We start from the raw sequence: 19,302 nt of genomic DNA, 5'->3' as shown, positions 1-19,302 counted from the left end.
CTTAATTAATAACAAAATAGGAAAAAATTGTTGATTTTTAAAATAATAAATAAAAAGAAAAAGTATAATTAAGGCACAATTAATAAAATCTGCTGTACTGAGAATCGAAAAATGCCACATCAGACGGGCCCCAAGACATCGAGGTGTTTCTTTTTCAATTTCTTCTAGGTAAACGTCAATTTTTGCGAATTCATTAAGAATTTTAAGAAGAAAATAATAATAATAATAATTAATAAAATAAAAGAGAAAAAAATTGGGTTCTAATTAATTCTTTTTTTTTTCTTTCTTTTTTTCTAGTAATTGTGATTGGTTCTGTATGTGAGATCCACCTGAAATGGGTGTTGCAGAAATGCATTCAGATCTTCCCTTTCCGTCATAGAATCTAAATTTTCAAATTTTGATCCAAAATTCTACCTTCCTTTCTCAGATCTCTCGTTTTACTTTCAGTGATAATCAAAACCCAAGTCATCGAATTTATCAATTTTGAAGCAAAACAAAGAAGAAAAAGAGGAAGATGTATATGGCGTATGGATGGCCGCAGGTCATCCCACTCGAACAGGGTCCTTGCCCTTCTTCCCAGCAGATCATATATCTCAAGGTCATCAATCGCCTACTACTCGTTGTCTCCCCCTATCACCTGGAGCTCTGGAGCTCTTCCCAGGTACACTCTGTGTGTGTGTGTGTGTGTGTTATGTTATGTTATATGCAAGTGTGTAAATTGTGGGTGTTTTGAGTAATTTGAGTGTTTTTGTGTATTGGGTATGTGGAAATGCTGGTTATTTGAGATGTGTTTTTGTGTTTGTGGATTGGGGTATTCTGAAACTGGCAATTTGATGTGGGTGTGTTTACTTTTCTGTGTTTGGAGAGATGGGTTTTTGTGAATGTATGTTATTGTGCTTGTTTTAATTTTGAATATGGTGGGTTTGGTGCTAATTATTGGCAGGGTTGACCTTTTTTTATTGTATTTCTTTTTGTCATTGCTGTTATGCAGCATAAAGTGAGATTGGGAAAGTACATGAGGGATTCGGATTCACTGCAAAGAGAAGGAGAGAATCTGCAAGCTGTGTGGAGTCCTGATGGCAAATTGATCGCCATACTTGTAAGTGTTTCCATTGGTTTCGCATGGAATCGTTTATTTGTTTTGTCAATGTATTTTATTTGCAATGAAAAATTTGTTATTCAATCTTACATCTGTATTTCTTTGCTTACATTCACATAATTATGTGCATTTATACATATTTATATGTACTGTTATGTGCGTTTATTTTATTTACATACATATGTATATATATATGTACGAAAATTCTATGGTGAGGATGGTCCGCATGATGACCGTAGTATTAGTGACGGTTTTTTATAGTATTAACAACGGTTTTTTAGAAAATCGTCACCAATACTATGAAAAACCGTCACCAATACTGTGGTCCGCACCATAGACAGACTGTATATATGTACATATATATATATATATATATATATATATGAAACTGTTACTTCTATTGACTTCTAAGTGCTTCACTGTGTGTGTTGTATCGTAGAGACTAGAAGTGAACTTGTGTGGCATTATTATATGGACATGCAGCCATAACATTTAGTATATCCAACATTAAACAAGCAAATGGAAATTTATTCAACTTTAATTTAGTTGTGAAACTCAATCAGTGTAAGGTGGAAACTGAAGCTTTTATGTACATTGCTTATACTGTCTTGTTCATCGTGAAGGACAAGCTGCTCGGTGTAAATTGGGTTGTGAACTTCAATATTTATTTGATGCCTTAAGTTTGACCAGAATTAATAAGTTATATTTGAATTTAGAGCTTGATTCTATTGGCAGATCTCTTCTTTTATGTGTTTATTAATTTCACAAGTGATTCTCTTTCCAAGTTGTTTAGCTTGTGAAATTAGTTATAGATTTAATCTTATAAATTGAGATCTAAAACTGTAATTAGATGTTTCTATCTGATGTTTGGGTATTTTTATGGTGCAGACATCTTCTTTCTATCTTCACATTTTTAAGGTTCAGTTTACGGAGAAAAAGGTACAAACTGGGGGAAAGCAACCCTCTGGATTGTTTCTTGCTACCATATATCTTGTTCTCAGTGAGCAGGTGCCTTTTTCAGAAAAGAACTTAGCTGTGTAAGTAGCCTTCTGACTCTTTTTTCAGGAATGTGACTGTTTGATGTTAGTTTGAGTTTTTAGTTGCATCATTAGATTGATACTTGCTAGAGTTTTCAGAATAGATTTGGCATTTATGGGCTGCAGTATCTATAGCCATCTAATAATAACAAATTTGAAGCTTCTATGGAATTTAATATGAATGAAATGGAAATACTTGGAAGTGATTCTGAAAGTTTGTTTATAATAAATACATGGATATGCTATGGGTCTGTTTGATATTCAGGATTGGACTATTTTATGTTTATCATAATCAATTTTAAGTTTAACTCAATTTGATTGGCTATGCTTAAGAGTAGTCCAGTCTAATCAATTTGATAATCTTACTGATTACATGCACTACATGAATGAGATAAAAGTAGAGCCATCAATCAGAAAGTTGAAGTAGGATTTGCAAGAATATTCTTTTGAAGGATTTAATTTCCTCACTCTCCTATCAAGCATGTTTAAATTGACACTCAGCCCTTCAAGAAGACTTGACAATGATCACAAATAAGAAACTTCTCTATCGTTCAGCTTACAAATAAATTGAAGTACTAAAAATTTACAGCACTAAGTCCAACCGAATAAATGGTGCTACTGGTAGATGATTATTATTTTTAAATTTTTATGAAGAATAAACAATAAAAAAGAGGAAACATTAAGGATAACGGTTGGCCTCCACTGTAATTCCCAAAATCTCTCCCTTAGCCCAAACACTAATTTGCCCCTGTTATATTTAATATTTAATTTAATTTTTGGTTCTGTGATACAATGATGTGATATATAGTAGCTCTGTTTTTCAATTTTATCTTACTATTTATTTTTACTGTTGTAATCTTGATAGTTATTCTTGCAATGATCTCATGCCAGGAGCAATATTGTGAGTGATAGCAAACATATGCTTCTTGGACTTTCTGATGGATCATTATATAGTATCTCCTGGAAAGGGGAGGTAATAAATTATCACTTGGCAGTATCATATTTGACTGTTCAATTCACCGTAGTTGTATCTTTGTATTATGTAGTTTATACTGTACATGCCATTTGGATTAAGTGCCAAGGTGACATTGTATTTTCATATGCAGTTCAACGGGGCTTTTGAACTTGATTCCTCTCCACATGATAACAATGAAGTTATTCTGTCACCACGTTCTCTAGAGAATGGTCTTTCTTCTAAAGGGTTTCCAGGATCTGTGATTTCCAATCATAATGTCTCCAGAAGCTCTGCTATTGTCCAGCTGGAATTCTGCCATCCAATGAGGTTGCTGTTTGTGCTGTATTCTGATGGGCGACTCTTGTCATGTTCTGTAAGTAAGAGAGGTTTTAAGCAAGCTGAATCTATAAAAGCTGGAAAAAGGCTGGTTTGTGGTGATGCTGTATGTGCTTCTGTTGCTTCAGAGCAACAAATCCTTGCTGTTGGTACCAAAAAAGGGATTGTCGAGTTATATGACTTGGAAGAATCTGTATCACTTATTCGCAGTGTGTCTTTATTTGACTGGGGGTAAGTTAGGGATTTTGGTGGACCAAGGATGTTGGAGTATTTTAATTGTTTTGAGTTTCATGTTAGTGTAGCCAGAAGTTTTAGTAATTTTCCAAATATTTTAGGTTTTAGATCATGAACGGTAAATTTTTTTTTCTTTCCTTTTTTCCCCCAGATATTCAATGGATGACACTGGTCCTGTTAGTTGCATTGCATGGACACCAGATAATTCTGCTTTTGCTGTTGGGTGGAAGTTAAGAGGACTTACTGTTTGGTCTGTCTCTGGCTGTCGTTTGATGTCAACAATCCGTCAAATCGGTTTAAGTTCTGCATCTTCTCCGATGACTAAGCCTAATCAAGAGTGTAAATATGAACCTTTAATGAGTGGCACATCAATGATGCAGTGGGATGAATATGGATATAGGCTTTATGCCATCGAGGAACAATCTTCAGAGAGAATTCTTGCATTTTCATTTGGCAAATGTTGCCTTAACAGAGGAGTTTCTGGCTCAACATATGTCCGTCAAGTGATTTATGGTGATGATCGACTGCTTGTTGTGCAATCTGAAGATACCGATGAACTTAAAATGCTACATCTTAACCTTCCAGTTATGCTGTTGAAACACAACTTTTACATTATGCTCCATTTGATATTGTTTTAAATGGTTGTTTCTGACAATTGTTTGTTGTCCAGGTTTCATATATTTCCCAAAATTGGCCAGTTCAACATGTGGCAGCTAGCAAAGATGGAATGTACTTAGCAGTAGCTGGTTTGCATGGGTTAATTATATATGACATACGTTTAAAGAGGTGGCGAGTGTTTGGTGATATTACACAAGAACAAAAAATTCAGTGTAAAGGTTTGCTATGGATGGGGAAGATTGTTGTTGTCTGCAACTACATTGATTCTTCAAACACGTGAGATATTTATTCATATTTATCTCCTATGGTAAATTCTATCAAGAGTTGTCAAACATAATAGCCCTAGGCACTGCCCTTGTTGGTTGCTTTCCTTGCTTTTTATAGGTGTTACTTATGCTGTGTCTGGCTTTATCAATAGATTCAGTGTTATGAATCCCATTTCTGTGTAATGAGCACCAATATTTATTCGTTTATTATTAATTCTTTTTTTTTTTTTTTTCATTTAATAGTTCAAGACCAGATTATTTATGAAGTTCATGCTAATAAATCATTACAGGTATGAGTTACTTTTTTACCCAAGATATCACCTTGACCAGAGCTCACTGCTTTTCCGAAAACCATTGCATGCCAAACCAATAGTGATGGATGTCTATCAAGAGTATATATTAGTCACTTATCGCCCATTTGATGTACACATATTCCATGTGAAACAATTTGGTGAATTTACAGCGACTAGTACTCCAGATTTAGAGGTAAAAAAATGCTTTCCAGTCTTTTTTTCCCCCCTTTAATATTCCAGTCAAATTTAGAGAATGTGCTGTTTGCATTCTTGTTTTTAATATGCACTCTCTTTAAGAATGCTTTAGTAAAAATGTTATTCTTCATTCATTTTAAGTGATAGAATGACAAAACAGCTTTCTACAGTACGTGAACTCTCTATTATGACTGCAAAGAGCCATCCTGCATCCATGCGTTTCATTCCTGATCAGCTTCCAAGCGAGTGCATTTCTAACAATCATAACTCTAATTCTGATTTTGCGAGAGAGCCTACAAGGTATGTTGTGTGAATGATATATTGGATTACCTGCAGATGCATGCCTCTAACAGATGCTTGGTTTACTAGATGTTTGATATTGAGAGCTAATGGGGAGCTTTCACTTCTTGATTTGGATGATGGGCGTGAAATTGAACTTACTGACTCTGTTGAGTTATTTTGGGTTACCTGTGGTCAATCAGAGGAGAAAACAAACCTCATTGAGGAAGTTTCCTGGTTAGATTATGGCCACCGAGGAATGCAGGTAAAGAACTGTTAACCTTTACTATTATGCTCTGATGTTTTTCCTAGTTTCCATTGGTCTTGGTTGTGTTCCTGCTCTACTTTCTGTTATTTGTACTTGTCTGATACTAATTCTGGTTGGAAGTTTATTTTTACAGGTTTGGTATCCATCTCTGGGTGCTGACCCTTTTAAGCAGGAAGATTTCTTGCAGGTATGTGTATATATTTTCAAGAATAAGGTTAATTATGGATGTTTGGCCGCTAGTGCTGGCCATGTTTTTATGTAATATGCTCACAGCTTGCTTGTTGTTTTACCTTTGAGTTAAAAGCTTATTTGCTTCATTAGTGGTTCTTTTTATTTGTTAAAGTCTGTTCTGTGCTTTGTAGATTTTACACTGGGTCTTCTTTTTAACGTTGGTTTGGGGTTAAGGTCAATCACGTACTTTCTCTTCGGCCTTCCTTTTCAACCTACTCTAAACGATTTATAACTTTTTATGCCATAGAATAGGTGGTTAAATATAATTGTTGCTAATTTATTATTGTTCACATAACATAAGGTATTAAGTAGCGGGCTAAGCTATGTATATCAGGTAAAAAAAGGTAAACACAATAGACAGTTTAATACCCACCTAATGTGTTGGCCTCTCAAATAATGAGACATAAATGGCATTGCATGTGTGTCAAGATAATTAATAGAATTTGGTGTCAGTAATATTTGAACATAAGATCAGTTAGATAATTAGGCTTCTATATTATTGGTAGGTTACCACTTTTGCCAAAAACGTAAGCTGTTAGGAAGTGTGTCCGACTATATATATGCATATTAAGCATATCAATCAAACATGATATCAAAACTGGTGAATTGAAATAAGGTATGACTCCTAGACTTATTTCATATTTAAAAAGAATTCTCCCATTTCTAGAAATAAAGTCATTTCTTTGGATTATGAAGATGTTGGACACTATTTTTATTTGTACGATCAGCTAAAGTAACTTAAGAGGAACTTTTATATTTTTCCTTGGCCATGTACTCTAATTGGTTGAGTAACTCAATATTATTTTTTAGTTGGATCCAGAGCTGGAATTTGACCGTGAGGTATATCCTCTAGGTCTTCTTCCAAATGCTGGTGTTGTTGTTGGTGTTTCCCAGAGAATGTCATTTTCAGCATGCACAGAGTTTCCGTGTTTTGAGCCAACTCCTCAAGCTCAAACTATATTGCATTGCCTTCTAAGGCACCTGATTCAGGTATTACTGCAAATTTGCTTATTGAAATTAAGGCCCAATTTTCCATTCATTGCTACTGCCGAAGGGGATTTGGGGGGACGGGGCATGGGGAATTGCTTCATAAACTGGTCAAAAACAAAGCTGAGTGATAATGTACAACTTATTTATATTTGTGTATGTGATATTCTCAAACTTCTTCTTGCATGTACTGATGATTTTCATTTTTCATTACTTTGCAAAAGGGATAAATTTTTATCTCCATAACTCTGAAAATCAGAAAGAAGTCAGCTTTCCACTGCTGTTGTTTTTGGCCTTTCTCCATAGTTTCAAGACCTGTTTTTATAAGCAGAATTTTGTTGCTCTGATTGTTACAATTTAGCATATCTGCATGTTCCTGTCTATTTATTGATGCTGTGTTTTTTCTATATATATGTATATTTTGCTGGGTAAGTATTTTTTTTCATCAACTGGTTGAAGATTCTTATCATTTTTATTTTTTTCCTTGTTACTGTCTGCCAGAGGGACAAAAGTGAAGAGGCTTTGAGGTTGGCTCAGTTATCAGCAGAAAAGCCTCATTTTTCTCATTGTCTGGAGTGGCTGCTTTTTACTGTTTTTGAAGCAGATATATCTCGGTATGTCCAATTAGGGAGAAGAAATTTTAATACCCGGTATAGGAACTTTGAGCATTAGCTATTTTTTTAGATAGTTACGCTGGATCAATATCATTTATAGCTATTTTTTTAGATAGTTACACTGGATCAATATCATTTACAGCTTAATAGACCTTGATGTATTCGATTTTCAGGCTTTGGTTTCAAAGAGTACTATATTCTCTTTCTCCATTTTCTTGTTCTTCTTCTCTTCCCTCTTTTCCATGCAGCTCTCTTCTCTTCACCTAGTTTGTTTTTTCGTTATCTTCTTCTTGTTCTTTCTAATATTGCTATTGTGTATCATTGGGTGCATGTTTAAGTCTTAGTCTTAATCAACTAATATTTAAAAAAAGCTTGTCATGCTAGTCCTATCTAAATGCGAGTAATTACAGCTGAATAAACAAGGTATTTGGGGGGCCAGGCACTGGAATGTTTTTCGTTTGTACCTTTTTCAAGCTTTTTACTACTTTTTGGTGTTTCAATTAAGCTTTTTCATGCAATACTCTTGCTCTTAATATGTTCTTTGTCTATTTTCTAAAGCTTTTATGTGGTCGATTCCAGTTTACCTAGTCTCTACATGATGTTGGTCACTTCTTGCAGGCCAAATGTAAACAAGAATCAGACTGCTGTCCCTAAATCTAATTCTCTCTCTCTTTTAGAGAAGACCTGTGAATTGCTCAGAAATTTTCCAGAATATCTTGATGTGGTTGTTAGTGTTGCAAGAAAGACTGATGGTCGCCATTGGGCAGACTTGTTCTCGGCTGCTGGGAGATCCACCGAGTATAATTTCTAACCTCTACCTTTAATCCCACCTCCTTCTTGTTCTCTCTCTAACACTCTCATTTGGTGGCGTGGATTTTTAATGAATTTTTGCATAGAACATGATATGCATATCAAACAAAATTAAAAAAATCAATATAAGCTACAAAATAAGCACTGTTTCTTGAAAGAAATCAGTTTTCCTGTAATGGCTTACTACCCTACTGGGCCTCTCCCAAAAATACTAGCCAAGCCAAGTTGCTTTTGGGATCTTAAGCCCACCAACATATGCATGTGTAGGGTGTAATCTTTGAATAATGTAGGACTCTTACGTTTCCAGATTTATTTTCTTCTCAATCATCTATGAATTGGCAGGTGTAGCACATATGCATAATTGTATTTTGGGAAATGAAAATTATTTAATGATCTCTTATAATATAGAGGGTTAATTTCATACACCTCTCCTGAGGTTTGACTTGAATATAAATTAGTCTCTCTGAAAAATATCATCAACCTCCCTTTGGGTTCCAAAAAGTCATCCACAACAACCCTAATTGTTTCATTCACACTCTTTGAAATAATATTATCCACACTCCCTTAGGGATGCTAGTTGTAATTTTCAAAATCTCAGGGAATAAATTGTACGTAATGCAAACCTCAGGGGGTTCAGATGTAATATTCCCTTATATAAATGTGTATGCATTTAGATCCATCAGATCCTTGATTTATTGCTTAAATCTTCAATACTTGATACAGTCCACATTCTTTTAATGGAATCGAGAACAAAAGTTTTTAGTATCCCCTACTAAAGTAGTAATGAAGAATAACGCATTGTCAAAAATATCATCCCTAAAGTGAAAGTTGAATGGTAAAAATCGTAGTTCTTATACGAGTCAATTACGTTATGTCTTTGCTCACTTTTGCTTTCAACCTTTAACTGAATTATCTAGAACTGGAAAACTCTTGCCATGCCTATAATTATGGTTGAAGGCATTATGATAATAGTATGGTGTCATCCAGTTGAATACAATTGACTTATAACTTATTGTTGGATACTTCTTTTCTATTAATAATTTACCAGTAAAAGGTTTAATTGTCTTGTTCCACCTTTCAGGTTGTTTGAGGAGTGCTTCCAACGTAGATGGTATCGTACTGGCGCTTGCTACATACTTGTAAGGATTACTGTCTTTTATTCAATGTTTATTACGATCTCAGATAGAAAAAAATTTGTTGTTACATTTCTTAGACTTTTGCTACTTTTCTTTCCCTACTAGTAAGATTAGTTTTTGGTATGAGTCCATTTATGCATCTACATGCTACCTTTACTCGATACCCTGTATCATAATCACATAGGCGTGCTACCTTCAATACTTCACTGAATCAGTACGCCTTATCTGTAATCTTTTTACACATTGCTCTTTCCATCCGGGCCCTGAAACTTTAATAGGGCAGCTCAAATGGGCCCTTTCTGGCTCTTTGCCACCTAAATGGACCCCTTTTTAGCTAGCAAGAGCTGGCCTCTATTTTCTTGTCTGATGTTCATTTTTCTCAATAAATCTCTATATTTTTGTCCCAAAAAAAGTTGTGTGAGGACATTCTTTCACTTTTAAAGTAAATTTTATGTTTTTTTTTTTTTTTTTTTTTTTTTTTTTTGGGTTTAAATTTAGTTTCATTGTATCCTTTTTTGTTTTGTGGTTTATTTGTAAGGGTTCATTTTTCTTGAGTAGAGCATGAAACTTTAATCCCACGTATAGATAGTATTATAATCATTATCAGTTACATGTGTACAATTCCTGAAATAAGAACCATATTCTGCTTCTTAAACTGGCAAAAACTTGGTATTAAGACTTTAAATCTGCTTAGAAAAAGTTTGAGCTGTCAATTATAATTTAAGATAATGCAATTTGATTGATTTTATTTTAACCTCCTAGGTGATTGCTAAGCTTGAAGGTCCTGCTGTCAGTCAGTACTGTGCCTTGCGTTTATTACAGGTAGACACATGGTAATATGTTCCATTTTTAATTAATTGTCTTGCTTTTGTATTGTACTTATCTGAGATTGTCTCTGAAAGGAATTCTCAATTCAATGCAGGCAACACTGGATGAATCTTTATATGAACTTGCTGGGGAACTGGTATGCATATGGGAGTGATGACATTTTCTTTTTTTGGTTTCAAAATATCAAAAGGTGTGTGTTTTCCTGAGATATTAATCAATTTCTTTGGGCTCTTAGGTGAGGTTCTTGTTGAGATCTGGAAGAGATTATGAACAGGCATCAACAGACTCGGACAGATTATCTCCAAGATTTTTGGGTTATTTCCTTTTCCGTTCCAGTTACAGGAAGCAGTCCTTGGATAAGAGGTTGGTGTACATTTTCATCTTTGTTTGACCCAGCAATTTGGAGTATCGAAGTACTAATGGGTATAAATATTCTGTTGAGCAGCACTTCATTTAAGGAGCAGAGTGCACATGTTACTTCTGTCAAAAACATCTTAGAAAGCCATGCTAGCTATTTGATGTCAGGAAAAGAACTTTCAAAGCTTGTTGCATTTGTGAAAGGCACTCAGTTTGATTTAGTGGTAAGATAACTTACACTTTTCATGCAGAGAAATTTTCATTTACTGTCGTATTATGCTAATCTGTTTCTTATCAAATTTTTTTTCAGGAATATCTTCATCGGGAAAGATATGGATCTGCCCGGTTGGAGAGTTTTGCCTCTGGGCTTGAGTTAATTGGGCAAAAGGTATACATCATATATTCCTTTATTTCCAATATACTTTGCTATTAAGCTACATTATCGCACCTTAGCAAGTGGTTCCTATTTCTTCCCCCAAAGCTGATCAATTAAAGTTATTCTGTTTTCCTTGAAGACGACCTTTTTTGGCTTTGGGATTTGATGTACAGTTATTGTATGGCCAAATTGGAGTACATCAACAGCTCTAATGTCAACCAAATTCATCTTTATAATTATGAATAACTGGTCTTTGATGTAATGTCTCCATTCTTGCCACAGCTGTTCTGACATGCCCAACAGTTGATAAATCTTGTGCTATAAGGTGCCAAATAAGTGAACTTTCAAGTAAAGAGAAAATACACTGACGATTATTCAAATCCTTGAAATGTAGCTTTGCATGAAAGAATAATAATGTGATTTTATACCCTATTTAACTTAAACAACTTAATTTCATCTCTTTTATGTTTCCAGCTGCAAATGGGAACACTGCAAAGCCGGTTGGATGCAGAATTCCTTCTGGCACATATGTGCTCTGTCAAGTTCAAAGAGTGGATTGTTGTCCTTGCTACTCTTTTAAGACGATCTGAGGTATGTTTGGATTCATTCTTAAATCTTTTTCCACCATGTGATATCCGTCTTAATTCCATTTTTATTTGCTCCTGTTATATATTTATATGATTAGAAGCTCATACAATTTGTTAACAGGTATAGTTTCCCTACAATTTATTGACATCCAAAACAAAACTAGCTAGTTCATTAACCTGTTTTGCATGTGCAATTAGATGACACACTTCTCAAAAGTTCTATAAGGAAAACCACTTCATTTTAGTCATGGACAACTATCTTCAATATTCTGTGGTTGTAGTTCAATATTACTGCAAGCCGAAGGTAAAATTACCAACCCATACTATTAAACCCCTAGTGAAAATTGTGCAGGTCCTGTTTGATCTCTTTCGGCATGACATGCGTTTATGGAATGCATATAGCAGTACCTTGCAGGTATTGTTTTGTAGAACTTTGTTAATAACAATAATCACTTTATTTGTATGCTAATTTCCTGCTGCTCTATATTACTCTGCTTTTTAGTCACATGCAACATTGGTTGAGTACCATGATCTGCTTGAAGACTTGGAAATCAAACTATCATCTGTCGCCAATTCAGGAGAGAAATGAGAGTCATTTTGGATTTGCAACTCTTGCTTCTGTTCTTTGGCAAATAGGTGCTCATGACAGTAATTTTCTTAATGAACCTTCTTTTATGGAGTGACAAATGTTGGCCAAATTGCGGAGATGAACAGGCAATTAAGTAGCATAATCGGCACCATAAGGTTGAGGGATTTACTTGGTATACATAAAGTAAAATGAGTTACTGCTCTCAATTGGGAATTACATAGTTCTTGTAGATAAGCAGGTAGGGAAGTTCTGTGTTTGCGAGAAACAAATGGATAATCTGGATCTGAGATTATTGTTATTATTTTTTTTACTTTTTTTTTTCCCTCCATATTTTGTATAATGTTTTACATTATTATTATTATTATTTTGGTGGGGGAAGAAGAGGGGATAAAGAGGAATTCATTATGAAGGCTATTCTCATTAGTTACTTGTGCAGATACTGAGTTGGAATTCAATATGTTGCATTTGTTTCCATGTTTTATAAATAAGCTTTCACTGGCTTAGCTGATTTAATCTAATTCTTGTAGTTTTGGTTGTCAAAATTTGAAATTGAGCTGGATTAGTGATCTCCAATACCAAACCAAAAAAATTTGTCATATAATCATTTTTTAATTTAATTTGGTATACGATTTGGCATCTCTAACATTATTGAAACCAGAAAATGCTAAATGTGTATCGCAATCAGTAAATGTGAGCACGCTATGTGGGCTGTGGAATGTTGCATCACAAATTGTGCTAACTGTTGCTAACAAGAAATCCCTTCTTCACTGATATGATCCAAAAATAGGAGAAATACAACCGTTCTTAATCACTCTACATTCGTTGCATTATCACATACTACTGTTTATTTGCATGAAAGACTATTCGGTCCTAAGGAGCTTATCATGGCTTATCCATCTCTACAAATTTTTATTTTTTAATATTTTTTGTTTTTGAATGGTTTGCATTCTCTTATAGATTTCTTAATCTATAAACTTGTTTGCATTGCCATGTAAACATAATGCATAATCATCACCAACTAAAACTTATGGACTCAAAATGCAAATTTTCTATAGACCCTGATGAACAAATGGTTGCAACATCATGCCTCAGCTTCTTTGGTCCACAAGCAAGAACTCCAACACTAGATCCTTTGCACTCCCCAAGAATTTCTGCATAAAATTTTACCAAAATTCAATACTTGTGTTTATCCTTGGAAAAATTATTGCTCTAAACGAATAATATAATAGCTTTTTTGTTTATTACTATTGGTGATAATCACCGACTAAATAATAACTAGTGTGACATTATGTGAATGAAGCCAATCTAAACATATGAGTGAATGTTTTTTCTCAATATATAAATTGAAAAACTTACTTTTTAAGTTCGGTCTATTCCCATAATGAATATTGGTAGCTTGGATAAGAGATTGTTGAGGAAGACTCTCCAACTCTCTATCTTCATTGATAATATGTGATTGCCTCGATGTCGTTGGAGACGACAAATCTAAGTTTTGGATTTGCTTGGTTTCAATGGAATTCTGTTTCTTGTTCCACAAGACACCCAAAGAAGTTGTCAAGGCTATGCTAAAACAAATGACCAGCATATTTAGAAGAGCTTTCAAAGTGGAAGGGAATTTGGTATTGGAATTTTGGTCAATTGGGTAAATGTAGAAGCAGCCAACAAGTCCAATTATGATGAGGAAAATTATAAAGGATGACGCTATAATGGCACCTAGCCAGAGCCAGCTATTTGGACCCAATGTGGCCGATATGGGTGCATCGGTTACATAGGGCTCGAACCATATGGCTCGAATGAGAGCGGGGGTTTTTGGATCGGGTTTTTCCTCTCTTGTTACATAAGCTTCAATTTGAAGTTGTAGATTGGACATGTTAGCTGAGTCTCCAAGAGGAAGAATAAGGTCTAGCATGGTGAGGTCAATAGAGTTCTTGACTGCACAAACCAATAACACATTAGGGGTTTTGCATTTTTGGATTGAGCTTGCATATATTAGCTCCCGGATTATAGAGATGAATGGGGTAATGCCACTGCCTCCGCTTACCATCACAAGCATGTCATGCCTGCAAATGTTTTGAGCACATATTTAAACTTTTGTATTAAAATGTATTTATATCATCTGTCTCATTTTCTGTCTCATAATATTTATTCCATTAATACTATCTTATGATATGACCTTATATATATTATAATAGTCCTTATACGTGGATAAAAATCGTATGTTCCATTTTTCCTTTTCTATTTTTGTTGGACTCTCATCTAAAAAGTAGTTATTATTTATTTCCTCATTTATTTATCTTGTTTATATTAATATTAAGCAAATTTTTTGTGCATATTACATATAATGTGGATACATTTTCTTATGTGGATCAAGGTGCAAACCTTAAAAAATAAGTTGAGACAGGTCCATAAGGTCCTTCCACAGCTACCTCTAGCCGATCAATTGTGACAGAAGATGAAAGCGTTTGGTAGAGCTTCTTAGACCAAATTCCTTCACTTTTGATCATAACACTTAGCCTTTCCTGTTCCAAATTACTATTTGAAGTAATAGTAAAAGGATGCCACTGAAGCTTGGAAACACTGGGCACATTTATGAACATTGTGCTGGTTGGATGAAATTTCAACCCTATTAAAGTGACAATGCCTCAGTTTATCTCATTTTACATTTTTTATGAATCTGTCTTTTTCTAAAGGTTAAGGTTTTGAATTCGAGTCATACTTACGTGGATGTTTGGAGAAGTTGAGCTCCACAGCTTGACAAGGTAAAATGCGAGCAGAAATTAAACGAACATTACTTCGAGATTGTAAAAATCTTAGAAAGCGATCTACCAAGAAGAGGTAGAAACCAGGGAGCATAATGCAAGAGTAGGAAACGCCAGCATGGAAGATGAAGAAAATGACGAAGAAAATGTAAAGGTAATGGGTATAAAAGAAGAGCTCAAAGAACTTGCGTCTTATGCGAGGTATTGTCGTTGCCCACATTGCAAGTCCACATGCCAAAGCTATCTCTCCAGCTAAATTTGACACGTCAAATTTATCCCATTTTATCATCTGCATTTGTTCCAGAAAAGAGATTATAACACATATCCAATAATAATAATAACAACCCATTAATTGTGTTCATGTTATAAAGGAAAAAACGAAACTTTTTTTTATACTATTAGGAATTGTTTAAAATGCAGGATTGGAACGATCATGTGTATTTAATACTGACACCTTACTAATAGTACTCATGTCACATGAAATCGAAATTAAAAAGTATGTTTCATAATTTTTTATAATATAGTTTAATATCATCATATTAAATTCTTTCTAAACTAACAAAAATTATTGGTAGTTTGAACAATAATTTTGAATTCAAATCGTTAATGATACAAATAATATTTACTAAAACATATCCACACAAATGCAATTAATGCAAGAACTCTACTCCTTGTGATGCAACATTAGCAAAACGTGTTGGCAATTTGGTCGGTTTATGTCAAACACAATTCTGACTTCATTTTGGTCCAAAAATTATAATGGGACTCAAAAAAAAAAAAAATTCCATCATAACGTGGTAAAATATGGGCCCAAAGAATATAGTACTAAAGTGGGCCGAAAAGTATCTTAAGGGTAGCCTTCTTCCAAAATTGCAGGGCACGTTATGTTAAGCAAAAAAAAAAAAAAAAATCCACGTGGTCTATCAAAATCAAACCCACTCAACGTACACGTGTCAAACGCTGAGATTAGAGTCGCACACGTCAAGATTCCCAGAAACCCCAAAAATTCAACCCAGGAGATGATAATGACCGTCAAATTCAAAGAACAGAAAAAGCAAAAGAAAATGGTGCAAACAAAAACGACGAAAACGTCAAACTGACATAAATCTCTGCAAAGAGACCAACAAACGTGAGAGTGAGAGGGGCTTGTAACGGGAGAAGAACCGAAGAAATTGGTTTGTGGGTCCTACCCTTTTTCAATCAGGACCACCCCGCCACTATGATTCGATCAATATCAACCATTGCTTTGGCATATACGTATTGTTTTCCTTGCATGTACTTTCGGTGGAACCTCTACACGTGTATTATGTATATAGATATAATTTTTTATTGTGAATGGAAGAGGAAAAAAAAAAAAAAAAAAAACAAAGTAATGATTTTCAATGCTTTTGATTGCATAAAATTATGAAGAAATCAAATGTGTATATATATATATATATATATATATGAAAAATGAAAATAATAAATAAATGAATCTTGTATTTTTTTAATTATTTGGATATATACATAGTCTCTCATCAAAAATTCATTTATTACCTTTTAAATATTTTCAAAAATTAATATTTAAAAGTATATTTAAAATTTACAAAAGTCTTGACCATTAAGCTAGCTAATAAAAGAATTTATATTAAGAAAATAACGAGTAAATCTATTATGTGAATATTTGATTTTAATATGATCTAAATATTTAACATAATATATTTTTTGGTAGTATTAATTTATTAATTTACACCTAAATTAGTGTACAGTCCATGTCATTATTTCGAATCTCTTATATGCCACCATATATAGGAAAAAGAAGAATAGAAAAAGCTAGGTTATGAAGGTGACGTCATTTTGAAACATGCGTGACTTTGTATATATTGCATAAATTTTTTTTTAATTTTTTTATATTTTGTTTTGGTAATTGTATATATTATATTGCATAAGTTGGTTAGTTAGTAATCTCATCTTTGTATTTAATACTGACTTCATAATGTTTCTTAATATTGCAAAGAGAAAACTGTTCAAAAAACAACTTGTAATTTTATCAAAAAAAAAAAAAAAAAACCTTAGAATTCCATTTAATATACAAGCGATTTAAGAAAAGATTGACTAATTAAAAAAAATTATTACAAATTAATGACAAATTAAACGTATCATACCATAAATATTAATATGGATATCTATATGAACTAAAACAATAAAAAAAAAATGATGCAGTTGCATATCGTTTTGTCCTACAGTGAAAATATTACTATATCATATGATAAATGAGTCAGATTGCATTCATACATGAATATGGAAAAGTGTTTGTTACCTTGCTATATATTCTTGACAAAAAAAATATAAACAAGTTAAGAAATAGTTGATGGACAATCAAAAAGGCTTTTTAATATGTTAAAGTGTACACGTACCTGTGAGATATTATGGGTAACAACCCAATAGATGATGTAAGAAAGGCCGTGAGCTGTGAAGAGAACCATGGAGATGTGTCCAAGCCATATATGGAACTTTATGCTTGCTTCAGACGTGAGGCCAAGGAGTGGTAGCACGGACGAGCCACGTGCCACCGGGAAGAATAGAAATGCTAGGCATATGTTCCCAACAAGCCCTAATGTTAGTGCTGATGTCTCCAATTTTGCTTCCCATCTTCACACAAATAATAATAATAATAATAATTTCTCTTAATGTTTATAATTTGAAACTAACTAATTCTATTACATGTCTGGCACAATGAATATTCACGCTATAATTGGCCAGTTATATAGTGCTTAATTATAAGTTTTTGTTTTTAAAAAAAAAAAAAAAGGCTTTTTCGAAAATGGAGGACTTACACTTTCTCACCATTCTTGGCAGCTGAGTTTGGGCTAATTTGAGCAAATCTGTTGTACAGATAAGCTGAGAAAGACCAAATTAAGAGTGCTATGAACATGATGAAGAAAGCTAGCTCTATCCCGGAAACAATTCCCAGGGGCCCTTTTACAAGCATAGGTTTTTCCAATTTTCCCAACCATCTTTTTCTGCCAATATTTTCCATTTCAACAATCATTTTATCGAAAGGAAATTGAGAAATATGAAGGAAAAAAATTATTAAAAAAAAAAAAAAAGCACAAATGGGTATACCAACCTTGGCAGATTATTATGATCCAAGTTTTTCCCAAGATAGTGGTAAATACAACCCAAAACAGCAATGAATAATATAGGGAATGTGTATATCAGAAGATTTGAACCTGAAACATATATAGTTTATATATACACAATTTATATATTAAAATATATATATGTATGTATGGAAAAATTATCTATTGAATCCCCCATGATTTCTTATTTTCGATAATTAATAAGTTGTTAAGTGATCAATATCATTTAAGCTATTTGAGTGCACTGAACAGATGATTTTCATGTATATCTATGCATAATTACAAAGAAGAATTACAATATGAGTAGAATGAAAAGGAGTTTGAAAATTATAAACCTTGTGAGCCAAAATACTTAGAGTTATTGTACTTTGCTCTGATTTGAATCCGCCATTTTTGCCTAAAAGTGTTAGTGGGCATCATAATCCATATGAGAATAGTTCCCATAAACACCAGCACCACTAAAAGCTTTATAGTTGCCCTAATTACCCTGCGGACATTTTCTTGGGAAGAAGGTGATTTTTTCATCACCTTCGAACTCATCTCTCTCTCTCTCTCTCTCTCTCTCTCTCTCTCTCTCTCTCGCTCGCTCGCTCTCTCTCTCTGTCTTAAGATCTTAATTTATATTGAGAATATGTGATTGGGAATGATGTATTTATATGAGGAGGAATGTGAATATATATAATTATATTCTATTGAATATATATATATGGAATGTATATAGATTTGTAAAAAAGAAAAACAAAGAATGGAATGTATGTACCTCTATGGTTGGACTCTATTGGAAAAATAGAATTAGAAATTTACCCAAAAAATTAAAAAAAGAAAAAAGAAAAAAGAAAAAGAATAAGAAGCGTGGTTCACGTCCTTTTGCTACAATATATGGTGGTGTATCGAAAATTTTTTACACAAGATTACGTGGCATATAACAAGTGGGACATGGTTGCATTATTAATTTCATCTGATTGAAAAGTCAACCAAGCATGCAAGAATCATGCAACAACATTTGATTATTGGCTAGGAACCCCTATTTATATATTGTAAGGTTTTTATTTTTATTTTTTTATTTTTTGGCATCAATTTGTATTTAACCTTAATACCAAAATATATATATATATATATATATATATATATATCTAAAGAAAATGCAAAAGTGTGCGTTAGATATTGGGAGAGATTTTCGGAGGAACACATATGAAATTATAACAAATTGGGATAAAGCTCTCATTTAAAAATAGTTTAGAGGGCATAGTTCACTTGTTTATATAATCCACGAAGTTATAATGCTAATTCTATATACCATCGGGTAAAATACAAAATTGGGCAATG

At 33.5% G+C, this 19,302-nt stretch overlaps 2 protein-coding genes across 3 annotated transcripts; one reads left to right on the top strand and one right to left on the bottom strand.

The window, feature by feature from the left end:
• The first annotated feature begins 256 nt into the window (after positions 1–256).
• Positions 257–12,613, top strand: LOC107432934 (uncharacterized). Of its 2 annotated transcripts, XM_048464886.2 has the most exons (23): positions 258–661; positions 992–1,099; positions 1,988–2,136; positions 3,028–3,109; positions 3,243–3,658; positions 3,813–4,245; positions 4,332–4,555; positions 4,836–5,031; positions 5,194–5,333; positions 5,403–5,577; positions 5,714–5,767; positions 6,622–6,801; positions 7,300–7,412; positions 8,031–8,210; positions 9,304–9,361; positions 10,121–10,180; positions 10,281–10,322; positions 10,422–10,549; positions 10,632–10,767; positions 10,854–10,931; positions 11,394–11,510; positions 11,859–11,921; positions 12,009–12,613. In XM_048464886.2, the coding sequence occupies exons 1-23, from the start codon at positions 515–517 to the stop codon at positions 12,093–12,095; spliced, it is 3,366 nt and encodes a 1,121-aa protein (XP_048320843.1). In that variant the 5' UTR covers positions 258–514; the 3' UTR covers positions 12,096–12,613. The 2 variants fall into 2 exon arrangements, with proteins under 2 accessions (XP_060668600.1, XP_048320843.1); XM_060812617.1 differs by lacking the exons at positions 11,394–11,510; positions 11,859–11,921; positions 12,009–12,613 and adding an exon at positions 11,202–11,363 and having other exon boundaries at positions 257–661.
• A 228-nt stretch (positions 12,614–12,841) lies between these two features.
• LOC107432941 (ferric reduction oxidase 2) lies at positions 12,842–18,581 on the bottom strand. The gene is made up of 8 exons (XM_016044163.4): positions 18,312–18,581; positions 17,964–18,066; positions 17,671–17,856; positions 17,251–17,485; positions 14,816–15,143; positions 14,475–14,718; positions 13,452–14,155; positions 12,842–13,246 (listed from the first exon to the last, which is right to left on the bottom strand). The coding sequence occupies exons 1-8, from the start codon at positions 18,514–18,516 to the stop codon at positions 13,107–13,109; spliced, it is 2,145 nt and encodes a 714-aa protein (XP_015899649.3). The 5' UTR covers positions 18,517–18,581; the 3' UTR covers positions 12,842–13,106.
• Between the last annotated feature and the right edge of the window lie 721 nt (positions 18,582–19,302).

The sequence above is a fragment of the Ziziphus jujuba genome, chromosome 11 (assembly GCF_031755915.1).
Source record: "Ziziphus jujuba cultivar Dongzao chromosome 11, ASM3175591v1".
In the NCBI taxonomy this organism is placed as follows: domain Eukaryota; kingdom Viridiplantae; phylum Streptophyta; class Magnoliopsida; order Rosales; family Rhamnaceae; genus Ziziphus; species Ziziphus jujuba.
Note: the sequence above shows the minus strand (reverse complement) of the source record. Positions and strands in the feature narration are given on the sequence as shown.